This window comes from Esox lucius, chromosome 9, assembly GCF_011004845.1.
Source record: "Esox lucius isolate fEsoLuc1 chromosome 9, fEsoLuc1.pri, whole genome shotgun sequence".
NCBI classification, from domain to species: domain Eukaryota; kingdom Metazoa; phylum Chordata; class Actinopteri; order Esociformes; family Esocidae; genus Esox; species Esox lucius.
The window spans coordinates 22348682-22372537 of record NC_047577.1 but is presented as its reverse complement, the minus strand read 5'-3'; the positions used below and the strand labels follow the sequence as shown (position 1 = coordinate 22372537).

General features: G+C 40.4%; 1 protein-coding gene across 4 annotated transcripts in view; it reads right to left on the bottom strand.

The window, feature by feature from the left end:
- The window catches only part of kcnh1b (potassium voltage-gated channel, subfamily H (eag-related), member 1b), a 45279-nt gene that overhangs the window by 5731 nt on the left and 15692 nt on the right, over positions 1-23856 (bottom strand). For 3 of the 4 annotated variants that reach the window (XM_010898582.4, XM_010898583.4, XM_020049940.3), the window contains 4 exons: positions 23166-23595; positions 14157-14356; positions 13280-13532; positions 3887-4083 (listed from right to left, as the gene is read on the bottom strand). In XM_010898582.4, the coding sequence (XP_010896884.2) occupies positions 3887-4083; positions 13280-13532; positions 14157-14356; positions 23166-23595 (1080 nt within the window). The remainder of the gene's footprint in view (positions 1-3886; positions 4084-13279; positions 13533-14156; positions 14357-23165; positions 23596-23856) is intronic. The other variant, XM_034294357.1, reaches the window with a different exon arrangement.

The following is a 23856-nucleotide window of genomic DNA, read 5'->3' as shown; positions in this document are numbered from 1 at the left end:
GTGTTCCCAGTCTGCAGTTGTCAGTCCCTATCAAAGTCCAAGGAAGGAAAAGCGGTGAACTGGCAACAGGGTCATGGGCGGCCAAGGCTCAGTGATTCACATGGGGAGCGAAGGCTGGCCCGTGTGGTCCTATCCAGCAGACGTTTCTGTTTCTGTAGCTCAAATTGCTAAAAAAGTGAATGCTCTTACTGATTAGAAAGGTGTCAAAACACACAGTGCAGACCAGTCAGGGTGTCCATGCTGACCCCTGTCCACTGTCGAAAGCACCTACAATGGGCACATGAGCATCAGAACTGGACCACGGAGCGATGGAAGAAGGTGGCCTGGTCTGATGAATCACATTTCCTTTTACATCACGTGGATGGCCAGGTGCATGTGCTTCGCTTACCTGGAGAACACATGGCACCAGGATGCACTATGGGAAGGAGGCAAGCCATTGGAGGCAGTGTGATGCTTTGGGCAATGTTCTGCAGGGAAACCTTGGGTCCTGCCATTCATGTGGATTTTACTTTGACACGTACCTCCTACCTAAGCATTGTTGCAGACCATGTGCACCCTTTCATGGCAACGGTATTCCCTGATGGCATTGGCCTCTTTCAGCAGGATAATGCACCCTGCCACAAAGCAAAAATGGTTCCGGAATGGTTTGAGGAACACAACAACGAGTTCAAGGTGTTGACTTGGCCTCCAAATACCCCAGATCTCAATCCAATTGAGCATTTGTGGGATGTGCTGGACAAACAGGTCTGATCCATGGAGACCCCACCTCGCAGCTTACAGGACTTAAAGGATCTGCTGCTAACGTCTTGGTGCCAGATACCACAGCACACCTTCAGAGGTCTAGTGGAGTCTTTGCCTTGACGGGTCAGGGCTGTTTTGGTGGCAAAAGGGGGACCTACACAATATTAGGCAGGTGGTCATAATGTTATGGCTGATCGGTGTATTTTCATATTGTGTTATACAATCCGAAACCTTTTGTGTAAAGCCCCTTGCTCCTTCACATGAATCCAAAACTGGAGGTATTTCACAGTTCCTATTTCTCTGAACAAGGATTCAAGTAAGATTAATGGTAAAGCGGAACTGAGGAGAACTTCTCACAATAGCCAAGGCAGACTTTCCATCACATTCACCACCTGAGTAACTTCCTCTTCTAAAATGTCATGGTCTTGTCTTATGTAAATCTCAAGAGCCTTTGTGGGTGGAAAATGCAAAGGCAATCTGCCTCACAAAGATGTACTGTTCCATTCTGATTTAGTGGACAGACTTTGGTTTTCAATGTTCCCTTCAAAATGTTTTAGTAGGATTACAACTATGCATGATTTTATTCATTACTGTTTTACAAAATCAGTGTATGATTTTTACAAGTCTTATACTTAGGTTCATTGTTCTCACCAGAGATTTATGGATTCAACATTTGTGAATACATTTTTCTTACATTTTGTCATTGAAATCAATGAACAATTTATGCCTAAGACAAGTTTTCTTAACTTAAAGGTCCCATACCACCTAAATAAAGCCCTGATTCATTATCAAGGCTTTCCCTAAGTGCTTCCCATTTTTTCCTACATTTGCAATTTTCGCTCAGCTATTTGAATTGTTTAAAGATGGAGATATTATAGATTGTTTCACTGGTTGATTTGGTTTACAGTGCATTTTATCAAAAATAAAATACATTTAAAATGTTATTAGCTTTTAATCATTTGATTAAGAATAATATGAGATGGACCTTACAGCAGGCTCTAGCATTAGCACAATTAACCCCTCTGGTTACCTAACACAATCAGTGCGTGGGTAAATAGGCTTATGTACCTGAGTGTTTTTCTAAAGTAGATTAAACAAAGCAATTGCATTGATGCAGGCATCATGTCTAAGAACGCTGATTGTGAACCATAATTAGATATGCAGTAGAAGTCAGTGAAAAAAAATCTAGTTGTGTTGGGAAATTGTTAGGTTGCACAGCCGACATTTCTCAAGGACCAGATTCTCTAGGTGAAGTTATAACAGTACTTTCATAATGTACATGGGCCAGTAGAGGGGCAAATTCCACAGGAAGGCAGAGGAAGCGCTGATCGATTCATTTACTGAGAAGCTGCCATCTACGGCAAAATTCTGCTTACACATGTCATTGGATATCCCAATAAAGTGAGTATTTAGGTAGTTTAATTTACATGTCCCACATGTTTGTTAAAATGGAAGCTGTAATTGTGATTTTTTTTTAGGGACATGAATGTTGAGAAGACAGCGTTTCTACCTACATTTGTTTACTTGCCCCGGTGTGAGCTAACAATCACCACCCCAGGTTGTTTCCACAGTCTCACCAATTTAACTTGAATTGACACCGAAGTTTGAATTGCATGAAGAATTGCATGAAGCAGGACAGCAGAGTGCACACTGATGAAGTAAAAGTGCCTACTGATGAAGCAGCCATGTCCTCCTGTTTAACATTTCGTTTTCCTAGCATGCTGTTTCCTTCAACTTGGTGTATACAATAAAATGCTGTGTTTTCAGTGATGAACATGGTTAATACAGTAGTCACATTATCTAGTTGTTTTCCATGAGGCTTTGAGTGGGTGTAAGCCATGCAAAAAGATACTCATAGCTCAAGCTCATGCCATAGGTAAAGGATAAAAGCCACTAAAAGTCTGATCCAATGCAATGTTAAGTGCCCATAAAATCATTAATGTTTTTGCATAGGTTTTACTAATCATGTCAAATTATTCATATAAAATTGATTACTCAAACACCATTGTATCAGTTCTGACCAATGTGAAATAATATGCGTAGTGGATCTTTCACATAACAATACATATCCCACTCCATTCATGCACTTTAAAAGACAAGCCCGAGGGTGTAAAGTGGATATTTTGTTTAGAGGCCCTTTACAGGTAAGGAAGTTCGTTACGAAGTATTATTTCCGGCAAAATATATTTCATAAAATGTTTTAATTGTCACTTTATGTCTAATAGGATCCCTTCATGGCTACACTTTGTCACACAGATACTTCCAGCAGGAGTATGGTCTATATCAGAAAGCATATACTGTCTAAGAATTGTTGCTGAAGCATTATCGCAAGTTCAGAATACTTAAGTAGCCTACACAGTCTTCAGACCTCAACACAATTTGGGATGTCCAATTTGCACCACCTGTTTATTGCCATTACTTCAGCAAGGACCAACATTCCTGTGGAATGCCTCCAGCACCTTGTAGAATATTTGCCACAAAATTCAGGCTGTTCTGAAAGCAAAGGGTTCTGAGTGCATATCATCTGGTATATAACATTCACTCTCTGTTTTAATGTAGCACATTTTGAAGTTTGTTGGAGAAGTGATGCTAATCTACTAATCTACATTTACTGCATCCTTTTAGGCCCTTGTGTTGAGAGATAGCAGTAGGTGACTCCAAAGCCAAATGCAAAGCCAAGAAAAAAGACTAGACATTCACAACTCTTATGCTTGCAGAATTGACATGATGCAACACACCCAAATAACCCCAAACACCTTTCAAGCAACTTGCCCCTAAACCTTGTCAGTGTCTAAATTGTGAAGAAAATATGTACAGACATACCCTAAAATAAAAGCTGAGAATGTAGAATTGAACATCAGATTAATTGCTTTATTTTAAATCCAAAATGTTGACTATCAAGCAAATTTAAAGAAATGCTTTTCTACACAAATCATTTCAGAGGGCACTGTATTTTTGGAATGTTTGTTCAAATAGCCATATCGTTATTATTTCTGCTGATTAAATGTATAGGGCCAGAGAGAAGTATACATGGCATTACCCTTGTTTCAAACAGAACAGGACATAGAGTTCTCTGTTGCAATATCAGTCTTCACCCCTCAAGATGTTAACAGAGACTAGAGAGTCAATGAGAGAGTGCACTTACTCTTTTCCTGAGGTTATAGGTGAGCAGCAGGTTGCGGGAGAAGTGGTTGGAGAATGCTGTGTAGAACTCCAGGACTTTCTGCAGGGCATCACGCTTGATGACGTGGAGATCACAATAGGTCAAGGCCCGGACATTGGCACAAGCCTGAGCTAGTGTCACCTCCTTCCAGAAAACGTCACCAAACACATCCCCCTTTCCTGTGAAGAGAAAGAACAAGGGAAGGAAAGGGATGGTGAATGAATGAGAAATCTGCACATTCTTAAGAATTAACAGAATCTTCCATGATGCTTATCTTTCAGCTATTCATTGTAAAAAAGTACCAAGGTCATCATACTTCAATGCTGAAATCTGCTTCAATGCAAACTGCCTGTACATTTTGAGCACAAAAAGATCCAGCACATTAAGTGTGTTACATAACTGGTATTTCAGAAAATATATTATCCAACCGGAGGCGGATTTAGTGAATTAGAAGTATGAAACATTTTTAATAATGCGCAGTTCATGAGGACCCAGATGATAAACAGATGATGATGTACAGAAGAAAAACAGTGTATCCAGCACCTGTAAAAATCACAAATTTGCCCAAAAGCAAAAAGAGAAGTCTTTTGTTTTTAACAACGTTAATTATGTTGTGCTCCCTTGTATTGGCCTGGTTCTGGTTGATAGGTTTCTTCCCTCACTGATAAATAAAAATATCTAATGATTAACCAGAACGATACAAACCATAGTTATTGCCCATTTTTCCCCCATGAAAATGCAATTCTGTTGCTTTCCAGTGTCTCAATTGGATTGATCAAATGAATTACAGCTTCGACAAGCATTTGGAGTTACAGTACAGCGCTGAGTGACAGGGGCAGCATTGCTTTGTGAATAAAATAGTAGACTGAAGGGAACAAAATAGATTTTTTTGGACTAAAATGGCTCACTTTTTTTCATAATCTTTGCAGGAACTAGACTAAGTCACTGTTCAAATGACAGCTGACTAAAACTTAAAGATTGTTTAAGTCATTTCAAAATGAACTGTTATGGATAACAATACCAATATAAAAAAAACATATTTTGGTACTTTCTCAGTTTCACTATTTTCATTGTTTTGATGAAGTAATGTAAATGTGTTGCTATTAGGTGTGTTTTTTTTCAAATAGTAAGTCAAATCATAGATTTCAGATTTTTTTATCAGAACATCTGGGTGCAGGTACAGTGCTTTCGGAAAGTATTCAAACTGCTTTCTCTTCCTTGTTTTATAGTTCTTGTTTGTTTCTAGCATATATTTTTTTTAATATTTTTTGCCATCAATCTACACATAATACATAATAATTTTTTATGTGTGCTTATTTACTGAAAATGTATTGGAAAAAATCTGAAAACATGAAGTTCAAGGAACTCTGTAGACATTCAAAATAGAATTGTGTTGAGGCAAAATCTGGGGAAGGTTACACATCAACATTTCTTTGCTGAGATAGGAAAACCACACAGAAGGACAACTATCTCTGCAGCGCTACTTTATAGAAGAGTGGCTATTATTTAATTACAGCTGTTAATATGTATAGTGGTTATTTTAATAAGAACATACCCGGTCGAAAGTCAAGGGAGAAAGAAAAGCTTTATTAGTTAAAAGTCTGATTTCACAAATTGGCTCAAAATACAGAATTCCTTGAAGAAAACATGAGCACCGGGCCTCAGACCGGGTGAACATTCATCTTTTTACCCAGTGATCCTCAGCATACACACAACACAACACTGCAGTGGCATCGGACAACTGTGTGAATGGCCCAGCCTAAGGCTGAACTTGAACCCCATTAAATATCTGCAGAAAGACCAGAACATAGCAGTTCACTGATGCTCCCAATCTAATCTGATAGAGCTTGAGACGATTTGAAAAATAGGAGAAACTGACCAAACTGGGTGCAAAGCTGCTAAAGGCATACCAAAGAAGACTCAATGCGAAGGAGGCAATACTAAAAACAGTTGTGAAGATTTATGTACATTAGACATGTTTACATTAGACGTGTTTTCACTTTGTCATTATGGGTTATTGTAGGGATTGATTGCAAAATCATTGTAATGAATTGTAAATTAATACAGAAACACAAATGTGGAGAAGATGAAGGGGTCTGAAAAAGTGTTGTAGTACTCGAGTCAAGCAGCCGCATTTATCAAGCATCCGTATGCGCCAATCTATGTGTAAACCAGGCGTGTGATCATTTTTACCCAGTGTGATTTATCAATATGAATATTTGCTTGAGAATGTTCTTAAATGTACTGAAATCCATAGCCATGCATACACACAATGTCAAGTGGTGGAATAATGTTTTGCACAAAGTGCTTCTCAAACGTAGACGAGTTAATATGGATAATATAGCTTTTTTCAATAAAAATGGCCAAAAAATTCAATAACATGATGCTTCAAGGTCTTTATTTTTTCCATTGTGATGTCATGCAAGATTTCTGAAAAGGCATTTTTAAAGATTTTTTAAAATTACTATAATATTCTGAGGTGATGGAAAATGGAATGGGAGCGTGTTCCTCCAAAGAAGATTTGTCGTATGCTCCAGAGTGTGCATTTTTAGAGACAGATGGGACCCTAATGTAGAAAGTATAGTGGCTCAACAGACATTGTTTTGGCTTAAAAATAAACGTATTGAAGATACATCCAGGTACCATCCCTCCTTGGGTTATTTCTAGGGACATTTTTCAGTAGGACCTTATCTCACCCAGAACAAGGAAGCTGATTAATGCCTGCAAATCAAACAGTTTCATATGCTTTCCATACACTATCGCTCAACAGGTTGATTGTGGCTTTTTTAAAATGTTTATTACTTATGGGTTCCTAAAAATTACGTGAGGATTAGAAGGCCCCCGGATTGACATCAAAGTACCATCCCAAGACTATGGTTTCAACTCTCTCCGATCTGGGAACAAATTCACACAAAATGCAATACTCAAGGCTGTGCCGGCACCTTTTCTCTGTAGCCCACCAGCGATTTTAAATGACTGCCTTTTACATGGTTTTAAACTTAGGAGGACATGAGGTCCTGGCCCACACCTGAGGAATACCTGGCTTGAAAGACCTGTTGCTGTCCCTGTCCAAAGTCCTCCTGGTTGTGTTGGAGATCAAGATGATACCTGACGATTTCAGCTGCCACTGTGCTGAAACCTCCCCACTGTGTTCTCCCTATGCTTGTCAATCTGGTAATGCTTCCAACCTGGACTAAGTTTAAATAGACTCTGGACTCAGCCCACATGCATTTATTAATTATTACAATTTGTACTCTTAATATGTTCACCTGGCACTGCCAGAAGGGGACTGGTCACCCCTCTGAGCATTGGGTCCTCTCTAGGTTTCTTCCTAAATTTCGGCCTTCATAGGGAGTTTTTCCTAGCCACTGAAATTCAACACTACTGTTGGTTGCACCTTGGGGTTTAAGGCCGGGTGTTTTGTAAAAGCACTTTGTGACAACTGCTGATGTAAAAAGGGCTTTATAAATACATTTGATTGATTGATTGATATAAAGATAACAATCTTCCATTTCATTTTGCAGGTGATAATTTGTGATGCATAAAATATGCTGCATTAGCCATTCATTCTTTACACCCACAATTATGGTATTTGGTAAATCACACTTTTTGATGTGTTCTAGGATCCTCAATTTTATTCGTAAGTACAAATTTAGGACCCTTTTTCTGCATGCTTGATAAATGAGGCCTCAGGACTGACTTTCAGGACTACAAACTCGACTTGGACTTGGCCATTGGTGACTCAGACATGAACTTGTATTTGCTTCAAAGACTTGTTGTTCATTTGTAATTGGAATGATTATGCTTTGATGTGGAGACAATATTAGCAGTGCTAGGTGCTTAGAGCACTTCTGTTTTACAGTGGGAAATCTTTTGCCACACACAGCCCACATAAGCCTATGAGCTGCAGGGATGTGTGGGCAGATAGGCAGGTTATGCTCCTGTTCTGAAAATGTACATCATGCCAGCACAACTCTATCTTCCCCATTGCAAACCAGAACCAGCCTTCTAGTTAGCTACCCTTTGCATAGTAAAGAAAACAAGATCTTCCTAATTAAAACCAGAAACATTGAGTTAAATCGTACAATGATGGTCTATCAACATATGCTTGCCTTTTCCTATAGAAAATAAGTCTTTAATTAGGTTGTCTTGCTTACCCATCACTCCCTTCACAATGCATTCCACTGCCAGGTTGTTCTTGTGGACATGAATGATAATGATTTATTTAGGCAACACTTTGCCATCTTGACTTGACTCAGACTCGAGCACAAGACGATTGGGACTCGACTCTGACTCAAAGTTTTGGAATGCATCTGAATACTATTCGAAAGCATTGTACAGTGGGGAGAACAAGTATTTGATACACTGCAGATTTTGCAGGTTTGCTACTTACAAAGCATGTAGAGGTCTGTAATTTTTATCACAGGTACACTTCAAATGTGAGAGACGGAATCTAAAACAAAAATCCTGAAAATCACATTGTATGATTTTTAAGTAATTAATTTGCATTTTATTGCATGACATAAGTATTTGATACATCAGAAAAGCAGAACTTAATATTTGGTACAGAAACCTTTGTTTGCAATTACAGAGATCATGTTTCCTGTAGTTCTTGACCAGGTTTGCACACACTGCAGCAGGGATTTTGGCCCACTCCTCCATACAGACCTTCTGCAGATCCTTCAGGTTTCGGGGCTGTTGCTGGACAATACAGACTTTCAGCTCCTTCCAAAGATTTTCTATTGGGTTCAGGACTGGAGACTGGCTAGGCCATTGGTTTCAATGGTCTGTATGGAGGAGTGGGCCAAAATCCCTGCTGCAGTGTGTGCAAACCTGGTCAAGAACTACAGGAAACATGATCTCTGTAATTGCAAACAAAGGTTTCTGTACCAAATATTAAGTTCTGCTTTTATGATGTATCAAATACTTATGTCATGCAATAAAATGCAAGTTAATTACTTAAAAATCATACAATGTGATTTTCAGGATTTTTGTTTTAGATTCCGTCACTCACAGTTGAAGAGTACCTATGATAAAAATTACAGACCTCTACATGCTTTGTAAGTGGGAAAACGTGCATAATCTGCAGTGTATAAAATACTTGTTCTCCCCACTGTATGTGTGTGTCATAGCTGTGTGTCTTTACATAAGACCTGGAATATTTTTTAGGTTTTTATTAATGACTAATTTGCATGTAAAACACTGATTAACTGTAATGATTAATGAACTGATTAACATGACTAAATTTAATTACTCTGAAATATAGACAATACATTCCTTGTAATATTGATTCAATCTAGTTTAGTGCAATCAACTTAATTGTTGTATACATATTGCCAGAATCAGTTACTTATTATTATTCCCTCATATTGGTCTATCCGAAACACATTCAGTTATAAATGCACATGTGCATCTTTAAATCCTATACTTTGTTATGGTCCGGGCATGTTGGTACAAATTATGGAGTCAGATTTTTTTCACAGATTAGAGATTAATAGTAGTTCAACCACAAAGACTGAACATTTGCATTTGGAGTGTGCTGACAAAACCACAGCTATGCATTACTGTGTTGGTATCTAAGAGCTGCAACTACACAAGCTGAGGTACATGATTTTAACTTGATATATGATTACATGGCACTTTAATTTGAAAGCAAAATGAATGTGTGTTTCATTAACAGAAAAACAAATTGTCTTGATTTTGGGGTGATTCAATCAGTCCTTGAACTTAAGCTGATATGCGAAAAAATATTTTATCAGATTTTATCAGACTCAAACCAGATCTGACACACATTACTTCAATGTCAATTTAACCATGCAAACCCAGTGGGAAGAGGATATTAACAGACTTATTAACACTGGAAATATTAACACAGGCTTAGGATATTTGTCTGCTCCTTTCTAAGAGGTTCCTGTCCCTGCTAGACTGAGAGCAATCCAAATCCAAATATTTATCCCTTGCGTAAATACAAGCTCCATCATGATAACCCGTCTTCTCTCTTAATGATTTAGAGGAAAAAAACATTTGAAATTGATGGAGACAGCAGCCCATAAGTATTTTATATTTCTATATATATTACATAATTAAGTATCTTGAGCTCTAAGAGTAGGGGGTGCATACTTTGTTACACATTTTAGTAGTGGTCCCCTGTGGGAATCAAACCTACAATCCTGGCGCTGCAAGCACAACGCTCAACTTCTTTGCAAGGTCAATGTTTTATATGTTTACACTTGAATAGAACAGGGATGTTTTATGAAACCAAGAGGACTGTTGTGGGATGTAACAATAGACAATCAAGGATTGTACAGAAAGACACTGGTGTCTTTTAAGAAAGAAAGAAAAATATGTAGAAAGCAGCTTTTTCCCATCATTGTAACATTGAAAGAGATCTGAACAAATGTTAATAGATTTTGTGCTTTATCTGAACAAATATATGCCTTTTGTCACTGCAAATTAGATGACTGCAATGCTCAACTTTCTAGCTATCAGATAAAGCACAAAATCTATATAATTCAGTGCAGAATTCAGCTGCTTGAAATGTGACGACAACAAATTAAATCATACTAAGGGTAGGGCAGATTTCAAGGTTGTTCTACTGATGTACAAAGCCTTGTAAACATTATGTGATACAAACCCACCCTCATCTGCTACAGCAGCATTACACCAATGCATGCAAAAAAGGCTGGTAGGTACCAGAACCTTCTGGGGACAGCCAGCAGGGCCAGCCATAGCCCTGCACAGCTGTCTCCCATCAGGATCTTGTCAAGGCCGGTATATAAAGATCCATGCAGAGCAGCCCAGGGCAAAAGCCGAAGGCGAAGCGGAGGAGGTGAAACAAGGAAGCAGAAGATAGAGTAGCCATGAGGGATATGTCAGCATGCCTCACCCGGACACCGTTCTTACTGCACTATTCAACTACTGTGGGAGTCATAGGAAGAGGAATAAAGCCAGGAGAAGAAGAATGGAGAAAGCACATAAGCAATGATGAACACACCCATTCCTCCCAAACCACCACTGGCAGTGGTCAGGAGAGATGATGTTGTCCCCCCAGTTTTCTGTTTTGGATTTTTCATATCCTGGTCTACCACTTCCTTTAATACAACCCTGTTTCCAAAAACGTTGGGATGCCGTGGAAAATGGAAAAATATAAGATACAGTATATAAATATAAGATAAGTACAAAAACAACATATCAAATGAAAATGAAACCAAATTTTTTTGGGCTCCTTGAAAAAATACACATTCTGAATTTGATGCCAGCAACACATTTAAAAAAAAGTTGGGACAGGGACAACAAACATCTGGAAAAGTTGTGTAATACAACAAGAAAAGGAACTAGGCATGCCTAGTTCTGCCATCCCACGATTAGAAGGGATGAATGTTGTTGCCGAGGCTGGATTCGATCCCCAGTTTTCTATGTGACAGACTGTGTCTGCTCGTCCATTGCAATATAACCATAAACAGTTATGTTCGTTTTCGGTGCAGTTTGTCAATCGCAATATAACCATAAACAGTTGTACTTTAGGTGAGACAGTCAGTCACTCACTCATTCACTTAGTAAGAGACATTTGCTCTTCTTAGCTGGCTCCGCTTACGCATTCCGGCAAAAAAAGAACCTGGAGGAACATCTCACAGCTAATTAGGTTGGCAACACATCAATAACATGATTGGGTATAAAAGGAGCATTCCAGAGAGGATTTCAGAATTAAAGATGGGGAGGGGTTCAACACTCTGAAAGACTGCGCAAGCAAATAGTGCAACAATTTAAGAATAACATTTCTCAATGTTATATTGCTAAGATTTTGGGGATATCGTCATCTACGGTACATAATATCATTAAAGGATTCAGAGAATTTGAAGAAATCTCTGTTCGCAAGGGACAAGGCCCAAAAACAATATTGGATGGCCATGATCTTCGAGCCCTCTGGCAGCACTGCACGTTTTCGAAAGAAAAGCAAAAATATTTATACATTACAATAACAACAAAGTGATCCGAAATACAGTGTAGAAATGTTTTATGTTGTAAATGACAATTGTAGCTGGAAACGGCTGATTTAAAGGGAATATGTACACAGGTGTAAAGTGACCCATTATCAGCAACAATCAGTCCTGTGTTTCAATGGCACGTTGTGTTTGCTAATCCAAATTTATAATTTTAAAAGTGTAATTGATCATTAGAAAACCCTTTTGCAATTATGTTAGCACAGCTGAAAACTGAAAAAGCTTCTTTAGACTAGTTCAGTATCTGGTGCATCAGAAATTGTGGATTCGATTACAGGCTCAAAATAAGTAATTACTTTGAAACTTGTCAGTGTATTCTTGTTCTGAGAAATGAAGACTGTACCATGCGAGAAACTGCCAAGGAACAGAAGATCTCCTACAACAATATGTTCTACTCCTTCACAGAACAGATGTTAGGGCCCTGTTTTACAACAACAAACTGACTCTAACCAGAATAACTAGGAGTGGGAGGCACCGGTGTACAACTGAGAAAGAGGACAAATACATTAGAATGCCTAGTTTGAGCAACAGACCCCTTACAGTTCCTCAACTGGCAGCTTCATTAAATAGTACCCGCAAAACACCAGTCTCAATGTCAACAGTGAAGAGGCGACTCCAGGATGCAGAGTTGCAAATAAAAAGAAAAGATTAAGATGGGCAAATGAACACAGACACTGGACAGTGGAAGATTGGAAACATGTGCAATGGACAGTGCTATGGATAGACAAAAAAAAGTTTGAGGCTTTGGGATCACAAAAAATCCAGACATTTAATTAAAAGAATATGCTGGGGGTGTTCTGGATGCCATCTGTCAAGTGCGCTGGAGCAAAGTGTGATGGTCTGGGGGTGCTTTGGTGGTGGTAAAAGTACCACCACAGAAATCATTATTTCTAACTTTGTCAATGACTATATTTACAATTCATTTTGCTATATTTCCTATTCAAACTCATTTCATGAATGTTTTCATGGACAGCAAGGACATTTCTAAGTGACCCCAAACTTGGAAAGGTAGTGTATCTTTGGTGTAGTGTAACAGTTGTGTGGCCGCGAATGTGTACGTTACTTCCAAAACGTCAAGCTGTCACTTGCACTAGCTAGCATGAGTTGAGGTGGTAATGTTGGGTTTTGCACACAACGCTGTCACATGATTGTAATGATGTGCTGAATCTGCCGAAAGATGTCCCACATACTTTCCCTTCATATATAAAAAGTAATCTGAAATTTGTGTGCCTTATTGTTACTTATTTAAGATCACATTAGCTGTGGACCTCAAATGATTGCAGGCTAAATCTCATCACGAGTAGTGCACCTGTCACAAGTAGGACACTACGTATGGAAGTGGTGCCATATGAGAAGAACTCCATGTAAAACTCACCTAAAATGGCGACAACTTCATCGTCCTGGATGACCTCTAAAGACCCAGACACCACAAAGCAGAGGCTGTCTACACTTTCACCTGCGTGGTAGATGAGGTCTCCGGGGGCACTGTGTGTGGTCTGGAACTCCATTGCCAGGGCCCGCAGGCAGCCATCGCTGGCCAGTCGGAAGGCCGGGTGCTCTTTGAACACCTTTCTGTTGAGGTGGACACAAATGTCTGCCCGCATGTCTTTGGGGCAGATCTGCAACACCTGAGAAAGACACAAGTAACTTGGATGTGCTATTTATCTGTGAGGAACTCGATAGCTTACAGTTAGCAAGGATGCATAAAACCCGCTAAACAAATGAAGCAGGATTCTACGAAGTGTCCCTTTCAGGTTTGGATAGCACGGGAACTCTACCATACATTCCATAGCAAATATCCCACTTCTGTACAGTATGTACCAAGTGTAAGTTAAAAAGGCTGGTACCCAGACTACACTATAAAACTAGTTAAAACATGCCATTGCCCACTTGAGTTTCTGCTTCTTCTTGAAGTGGAATACTGTATGCATGGCATGCATGCTAGTTCTGAGACTTGATGCCATAATGCCTTCACTTTCCAACACATGCTCACATAACCACTCAGTCTCCCCACTACACTTCCGATGTTTTAGCACTCACATTGGAAAAAGTGAAAATGTAGGGTCACATAGAAAAGCCTATTGCTGAGTGCACGTTGCTGAGCTTCATAACGTAAGGAATATAGTTCATCAACATAAGCTAAATGAAGAATATATTATAGAGTAAAACCTGCTAAATAAAGAATGTAATACTTGATGAAAAATTGATGACAGCAAATTGGACATCCGATTTGAAAAAAGCGGTTGCCATACCTTGTCAGTGTCGATGCCTCTGGACATGGACCATGTTGAGACTATATAGTCCATGACACGTTCACTAAGACCCTTTGGCACCTGGTAGAGCTTGAGGAAGTCGCGGACGCTGTTTAGCATCTCATGGTAGCGGTTTGTGTTGGCGTACATCTGCTGGAAGATGGTGGTCACATTACCAAAGATAGTGGCATACAGAAGTGCTGAAAAAAGAAAAAGACTGTGGTCAGAATCATACATATGCTGGAGAATATGGCAAATTCTAGATCAACCAAAGTACTTTTGACAAGGACTCTAACGGAACACTCGTTTCATAAGCTGGTGAGAATAATCTTTCCTTTACTGATAAGACTGCTCAATGTATTATTAATAGTGAAATAAATAACACTAAAAACTGATGCCCTTTTCTACCCTCCTGATTTTCTCATATACAGTTGGATGTATGGCCCTGTCTCATTGCAAGAACTCAGATTTGGTAGCATTGTCTATTGTGGCAAGCATTCCTCACTGCAAAGCACGCCAAGTTGTTCTGCTTTTCACCAACACAGTTTTTTCAACCAGGAAGTCATATGTACAGTGATGTACAGGTCAACACATGCAACTTTTAGTTGCTGTTCAGATGTTCTAACATCGCGGCACCTCTCGCCCCGATGGGATACTGTTGGCAACCCCAGTTAGCTTTGCAGATGTTCGAGCTGCCTGAGGGAGTGGCTAGAGCACAACGAGACTGGGGCTGAAACAAAAAAGTCAGTTATCGTCACCTATACTGATAGTTATTGTATCAATGCCATTCATGAATGAAAGAAAAACTAGCATTGTTGTGCCATGAAATAAAATTGCTTTAGCAGTGTAAAGTTGATCTTCAGTCTCGCTAGTAATTGCTCAATTCTTATGACTATTCCAAGTAAAAAGATACTAGCAGGCCCACTGGCGTAGCAGGGTGGTGCGTGTAACAACATCTTGCACCAGTCACTGAGTAAGCCTATTACTGGCTAATAAGCTATTATTAAAATGGCAAAATCCATACAATTCATTGATACTATTTGTGGTGGAAGTCAACTTCATAAAAAACGTTAGTTCAACACAATGCTTAATGGTGTCTGGCTAAATATTTAAACTTGGCGTGATGTTAATGCATGACAAAATAATCTAATGTTGAGACGCAATTTTATGACGAGGTAGTATGCACCAATCGGTCCCAATATTGGGATACTAACCAATTATATAATAAACAGTACATACTTCACCATCAACTTGTAGTACGTAGTAAGTAGTATTCGATTTGAGATTTAGCCAAGGAAATTGCTCCCATCTACTGGCACAGTTAGTATTCAAGCTTACACTGTGGTTGTTAGTGCAGTGCTCTCTTTTGGCAGACAGACCAACACAATAGTACCGCCATATTCACAGTCACAACCTGGAAACATCATGCGGCCTCTGAAATGCAACAACACATGTAACAAAACAATACTGACATATTACATCTTATCTTTTATTCTCTTCCTTAGACATCATCCTTTCATTGGTCATAATGGCCTTTGGGAGATAATCTGTGAAGACAAAATGGTGTCGTGGCTCTCACCTCCCAGTGACTGCTAACCCATCAGCCATTGTTCACTCTGTCTGTCAACCCCCTGCTGCTAAGCCAATCAATATTGGCTCTCACAATTCATACCCAAGTCAGCACTTGGGTTGCCCTCCTCCCCCTTCAAGTGTCCCACTCTTCGACAGCGGGGTCACACAAATCGATGCAGGCACTGTCGACCATTAGCAACGACACTGGTGTCATCCATTTCCAAGGGAAGTGTGCTCATTCTCATTCACTAAACCATAAGCTGAAATGGCCTGCTTCATTATAATCAGTAGGTCCTCATAATCGTCACCAGGGATGGTAGAGCAACCTTGATAAAGGAGGTTTCAGACGGTGGATCATATGTGACTGTATGACTGACTACGTGAGGCTAATGTCAGGTGTTGTTGATATAAATCACTCTTCACAGAGGTGGCAAGCTAGCAAACTGGTAAACAGTCAGGGAGAGGGAGTAAAGAGAGCCTGTTAGAAGTACAATGGGGCAATGTCCACGACGCATAAGCCTGGGCTAAAAACGGACATGTCATTTTTCTAGCGCAGAACCGATGACAGTGAAGGGCCAAACAAACCAGTCTGATCCAGCCAAACACCCGGATTACTGTGTGGGAAACGTAAATTATAACAAGTCCTTACTACCACAAACCTTTCTGGTAACTACTTTATTGAGAAGATTAGCTATGACTTTGCGGTGTAGATAAGACCATCTGCAAAATGACTCAAACCTAAAATGTAAACCGGCTGATTCAGCAATAAGAATACACTTTAGAAAGTGTAATGTAAGTGAAAACCTATTGTACTGCTGCATCATAATTTGAAAGGAGAATCGATAAAGCATTATTTGAGCATTATGGAATTATTTGGGGAAGACCACAAGTTGATAGGAGCAAGAAAATGAATGGAGGAATTGTAATCCCAAACTCTTTATTCTGAGAGGACTGTTAGCATTCAACCACACAGCTGCTGCTGCAGAACCCTACTACCCACTCATTTTTATCTTGGCTACTTGATCAAACCTCACTTCTGGTCATTAATATGCACATAACTTGTAGGCAGATGTTTTCTGTGAGATTTTAATCTCCATTTCAAATCATTCTTCTTGCCCTGGGGAGAAAAATGCTGCGCTAGAACCTCTTTTGGGACTGATTGGCATAATATGGAAATGTCACTGAGAGCAATTCTCTAAGGAATTAATTTGGTTTGTGTTGACATAACGTCCAACTGAAGCAATCCGGATTCATGCCCTTGTTTTCCCTTCAATGCCAACTGTTCGTTTGTCGGAAAGTTTGATTGCTTGAAATGCTTTATTACTACAACTGATTTTCCACCAGAGTTTAGTCAGTTTAGTATTGGTTTATAATATATATAAGTATATAATAGATTGTCCTACTCTAAGGGACAAGCTTTAGAACCAGTTTTAGTAATGAGAGAATTGGTCCACTTTTATTGATTAGCTAAAATTGCCTTCCTCCATTACTTTTAAAGAATAATCTGGTCCACCTTTCACTATCCCTCAGGTTATTTAATAATATATACTGTATATAATTTAGCAGACAAATATCCACAGCAACATTAGTAATGCAAAGCAAGCATTTTACATGAGTGGCGCCAGGAATCGAACCCACTATTCAAGCAAAGGGCAACACCAACTCAGCATCAGAGGATTATAAAAAAAAAGCATACATTAACCTGACACTTGGAAAGTCTTTGAATTTTTGATCCCTCAGTGATGTTGTATGTGGGTTTAATTGCATAACTCCCTGTTTTAAGCTCTCAGAAGGAACATGGGAGCTCTTTGAGCAAAGTACCACATACTGTATTCATCTATATATAATTCATTTATAAAGGTAAGCTAACTGACAAAGCTGAAAGAACTCTTGCTCAACGAGTTAGTCAACAGGGGACCCAGGTTATTTCAGTGATAATTGAGATTCACTGTACTGTACCGTAGGGATTTTGAAAGATTGCTTTACCATACATTTGAGAAACGAATGGTGAAATGAAAAGGTAGGAGACAAAAAAGGATGCAGGGATACTGGAACTAGATACAGGCTTTTGCAGTTTTCTCTGATTATTAACACCAACAAAACCTAGTCGTTAGGATCCAAAATAGATCTATGTATTTCTGTCCTATCTACAACACCATTTGAAAGAAAAGCAATTTTTTTGTCCATTAAAATGACATCAAATTGATCAGAAATACAGTGTAAACATTATTAATGTTTTTAAATGTTGTTGATTTTAATGGAATATCTACATGGACATACAGATGCCTAATACCAGCAACCATCAGTCCTGTGTTCCAATGTTTATCATTTTAAAAGGCTATGTGATCAATAAAAAAAAAAAACGTTTTCAATTATGTAAGCACAGCTGTTGTGCTGATTAAAGAAGTAATAAAACTGTCTTTCTTTAGACTAGCTGAGTATCTGAAGCATCAGTAATTGTGGATTCGATTACAGGCCCAAAATGGCCAGAAACAAAGAACCTTCTTCTGAAACTTGTCAGTCTATTCTTGTTCTGAGAAGTGACAGCTATTCCATGCAAGACACTGCCAAGAAAATGAAGATGTCGCACAACGTTGTGTACTACTCCCTTCACAGAACAGAACAAACTGGCTCTAACCAGAATAGATAGAGGAGTGGGGGGAAATGTTGAGTGACCCCAATGATGTTGAGGGACCCCAAACTTTTGAACGGTGGTGTATTTATTTTGTCGCAACCCTTCAATCCTTCCCTTTGACCAATTTACGCCAATACAGGTTGGGACTAAAACCACATTGTTGATGACATCACATCATATGTATTTCTCTGTATTGATGAGATTGTCTGCACCGATGACATTTTTTAGTTGTTTCTGTAAACGTTTTCCCCTATTCCTTACAGATGTGTATCATATTTTACCGACAAAAACGGTTGCACGGGTATGATAAGCACTACAAACATTTGAAGTGTTTATCAATAGTGGAATTGTTGAGTTACAAGCGTCAATGGTTCTCATCTCACCAGTACCATGCTACTGTGTGGTTTTGTTGGTACAGAGATGGACTACTTAACACTACGTCTCTCTGGATAAGCGCGTCTGCTATATGACTAAATTGTAAATTAAACCCCATTCTGTGGTGTTCTTTTCTAAAAATGTACCATACGTAGAACGGTGATAGGATTGTCCACGACATGTAACCCCCGTGTGTTGGTTTTCCTGTCAACCTGTATTTGAAATGAATGCAGGAATCGTTCTGACGGAGAGTCTGAGGTCGAGGTCCACGGTGTTGGAAGCCACATGTGACACAACAAGTTCTGACAAATTCAGTGCCATGCAGTGGCCATAAAACTCAAAGTGTGTTTGAATGTCCATGGCACAAATTAACTCCTGAATCCAAATTCAATCCAGAACAAGCCGCCAAGCCACTTAGATCATGTCTGGACCATTGTCCATGCTGGCTCACACGCAGTCATTCCTCATACTTTAATAACCAAGCCCTGAAGGCATAAACTCTCACTAGCTCTCAACTCCAATTTGATCAACATTAGGGCTTGTCATCAATTAGGACTGTCTCTTTGGTAACACTTGGATGAGGCTACAAGCTGTGCTTTAGCTTCAGCAGGTAGCTAGCTGAAAGACTGACAAAGAGTGTCTCAACCTACAGTAAACATATACCACTGACTTCTGAAAATAAAATAAACAAAGATATCCACCAAACTGGGGAAAAGCATAGCTATTACCAGGTAAAACTATCAACCTAACCCGCCACTACAATGAAAAACGTGACTGTAGTCCTGCACCTAATGCCACTGATTTGGATGCATTTGGTGTAATTCGATAAGAACAAAGGAGCTGTTTGAACTAAAAAGCTTTCTCTTCTGGGCATAAAACTTTGTTTTTGATGTTTAGAAATACATTTTTAATGTTCTGATCGTTCTAAGTGTGCAGTTTTATGGCTGGTATAGGTTGCTGACACTGCTAGATAGCTGGCAAAAACACTTGGCCACGAAATATTTTAAATATTTTTTTTACATTGAGGGCCAAGAATAAGAATATTAATAATAGATCTGGCAATCATCGAAAACCTTGGCTCCCATTGATGTCCCACCCAACCCACCCAACCCACCCATCCCACCCATCGCACCCAACCCACCCATCGCACCCATCCTGCCTATCCCACACATCCCACCCATCGCACCCATCCCACACATCCCGCCCATCGCACCCATCCCACTCATCTGACCTATCCTGCCCATCCCACCCATCGCACCCAACCCACCCATCGCACCCATCCTGCCTATCCCACACATCCCACCCATCGCACCCATCCCACACATCCCGCCCATCGCACCCATCCCACTCATCTGACCTATCCTGCCCAACCCACCCATCGCACCCATCCTGCCTATCCCACACATCCCACCCATCGCACCCATCCCACACATCCCACCCATCCCACCCAACCCGCCCATCCCACCCATCCCGCCCATCCCACCCATCCCGCCCATCGCACCCATCCCGCCCATCGCACCCATCCCACTCATCTGACCTATCCTGCCCATCCCGCCCATCACACCGATCCCACCCATCCAGCCCAGTCTAAGTTTTTCTCTGATCTGGTACCCCAATGTTGGAAACCGTTCCACCTTAAAGCTAGGACAGCAGAGGTCATCCCCATTTTCAATACCTTAAAATGAATACAATAACTGTATGTCACGCAATTGAGAGGGTGCATGCCTGGACAGGGGACCCTTGCAGTTGCTTGGGGTAAGTATAGTGGCTATGGCAACAAGTAATGACTGATAAACAATAGCGGGTAAATCACTGACGTGAGAGATTCTACTAAACAAGCAATCAGTCATTTAAGAAGGTAAAATGGGTACTATGTTAAAATATTTATTGTTCCCAACAAAACTAACATTTATTTTAAAAGACAAATACAGAATATGCATAGTCAATCTGGAACGGTATGAAAGTATGACACAGTTCAAATGTATATTAAGTGACTGCTCATTTTAGTAAATTTATCATTTCCAGACAATTTCCATGATGTGGTTAGCTTGCAACAACACTGAGGAAAGATTATTGCAGATGTAACAGGCCATTTATTATTACTGGCCTAAATGAGAACATAACTAATTATAAGTATCAAAACTCCAAGCTTTTGTTTAATAACAAGCATTTCCTTTGAACAAGCCCAGGCATACCCATTAGTAATTACTGAAGCAGCTTCAACTCACAAAAAGACAACCACTGCTGCTGTACTTCAACAAGGACGGAAATGTCCTAAGCAAACAGTTTGACACATTCACCTGTAGAAAGAGCACTACTCTCCATCAGTGTGCTTTGAAATGGAAAACATAGCAGCTGACCTACTCTCTGTGTTGGCTTATACGAGACGGCAGGCTTTATAAATATATTAACAAACCATGGCTGGAGAGATTGAATGGAGGACTGGCCTGTGCATCTGGGGACTCAGAAGAATATGACATGGCTCACTGCACCACGGTGACAGCCGTGAGACGAGACCATGGTGACAGCCGTGAACAACCCGCCACACCGCCACAGACACTGGCATGTCATAAGCTCTGGCCCACCGGCGAAATGCAGAAGGGTGAGCTGACCTCTGGCTGTTTTGGCACAGCTGACCTCTGGGTGTTTTGGCACAACTGACCTCTGGGTGTTTTGGCACAACTGAACTCTGTCTGCTTTTGTTGAAGCAGAATTGTGACTAATGCATTTGCCAAACAAGCAACCGCAAGAAAACGTACTCTAACACGCATCAAAAACATATTGCTGTATACCCTGAAGTCATAAGCAAAACCAAAAAAAACTAACTGTGCATGCACATGCACGAACACAAATATACACCGGCAGCAGAGCTAAAAACATAATGCATACTCCTTCACAAAAAATAAAACAAAATGCAGCCCAAAACATGTGAATACAACCCCCCTCCCACCCACACACACACACACTCAAACAGATCAGGACACAAACACCAAAACCTGCCCAGAACACACACGCTGGCAGCCAACACTCCACCGGCAACATATTGCATGACTAAGCATGGGTCTAACGTCCAGGCTGTGGGTTGCAGACTGTCTTCCTACCACCGAGGAATAACAGAATGACCTCCGCACGCTGTCCTGTCGCTCCCGTTCTCTTCACGTCTGCCAGACTGCATCACTGTCATCCATGGCAGTGCCAATCTGCAGAGCACCAAGCCCCGGGTGCTGACTGAGCAAAAACCCCCGCCTGCTGCCGCAACGCGCAGGTGTGTGAAGTCGATCGACGCCAAAAATGGGTTTACTTATGTACCAATATGTACCTCAATATGTACTCAAACTCATTAAATGAAATTGCTTTTTAACTGAATCATGTTTTTTTTCACTCAATGGCTCGGTAACTCAATTTTTAATGTAACTTCAAATTCAAGTTTAAAAGTTTTTTTAAAGGTATGTTTTTCTGGCATGTTATGCTTTATTGATGGGTGAGATAAAGTGGTAAAGATGGGGGAGAGAGTGCGTTTAAATAGAAATAGGTTGGAATTGTATGTGCACTGGAGGCAGCAGCTGAGACTGCTAGACCACTAGGACTCCAGTTTGGTTGTATGGAGTTTGATGCTCTGTACTGGTATGATATTGTACTGACTCTGTACTGACCCCAGTACTGGTATGATATTGACTTACATTTCAAAATCTGCAAGTCTTTACAGATAGCAGGTTAGTATTGATCATAATGCTTGCTAAATTGCTTTTCCTCTCTAGTACTAGAATGCGCTCCTCCCTGGATGGTCAACAATGCAATCTAGTACAGTAGCCCAAGTGATGAGGCCTGCACCGGTTTGCCCAGTCCTGTCACATACTCTATTTCCAGCTACATAATCAAGGCTTCCACTTGACCTAAAAAAATAGATTTTCTTTACCCAATCCATCATATACCTAAACCTTGAGACTTGCATTGCAACTGAGAATGCAATTGAGATTCCCACAAGGTAAAAAAAATTTTTTGGAAGATAGTGTATAATAGCTTAAAAGACTTGATTCATCATAAGTGTCAAAACTAGGTGTTCAATTTAGCGAAGTACTAAAGGTGCTACACAGAATATCTTAGGTGAAATGCAAAAACACTAGAGATGTGTGTACCACTAACATGCTGGAAGAACATGCCGTCAGTTGTAAATCTGTCATTATATGTTTTGAACCAGAATGCAGCAGAATGCTATGGAACTCCCTTGTCATAAAGAAAATACGTCAGTCTGAAGTGGGGCAGAGACAGCAGAATAATCAAAGTGGCCGGAATGGAATGGGTGTTAAGGTATCTAACATGGCTTTGTCACTGATTCCATTCCAGCTGTTACCATCAGCCTGTGCATTTGTGTCTCCATTCACCAGCTTCCTGTGAAAGCAGCAGTGTGAAATGTCGATCTCACTCACATCCGATCATCATCATGGCCACGGCGAAGAGCTTTTCTCCGTCAGTTGTGGGGGCAATGTTGCCGAAGCCGATACTGGTCAGGCTGGTCATGGTGAAGTAAAGAGAAGTGATGTAGACCGAGTCCTTGCTAGGCCCGCCCTCCCACCTTCCGTTGCCGCTGGCGTTGAAGCGGTATGGTGTCCCCACCGATTCACTCAATATGTAGAGCCAGCTGTCCATCCTCACGCTGTTGGTATTCTCGTCGATGACTTCATAGTCGCCGATGCTGTACCAAATGCAGGCCAGCCAGTGGGCTGCCAGGCCAAAGACGCACACCAGCAGGACCAGGACAGCTGCCCCGTATTCAATATAGTGGTCCAGTTTACGAGCCACCCGGCCCAACCGGAGGAGACGGACCACTTTGAGGGAACTGAAGAGACTGCTGATGCCCTGGTGGGTAAAAAAAAAAGTGGTCAGGTTGAGGTTAGAGCAGGGGTTCCTGAAAAAGTATGAAGAGGGCTGGCTTGGGAGAGGGTCATTTCTGATCAGGGGAAGGTGTCCTTCAGAACCTTTTTTCATTTTGGTTCACATTTGTAAATATCTCCTCTTTTTCGGTCTCTTTGTTGTTCAAACAAAATAGTAGTATATTTTTGATACACATTCCTGTATTTACCGTCTATTTGTATATATAGCTCCGGAAGAAATAAAGAC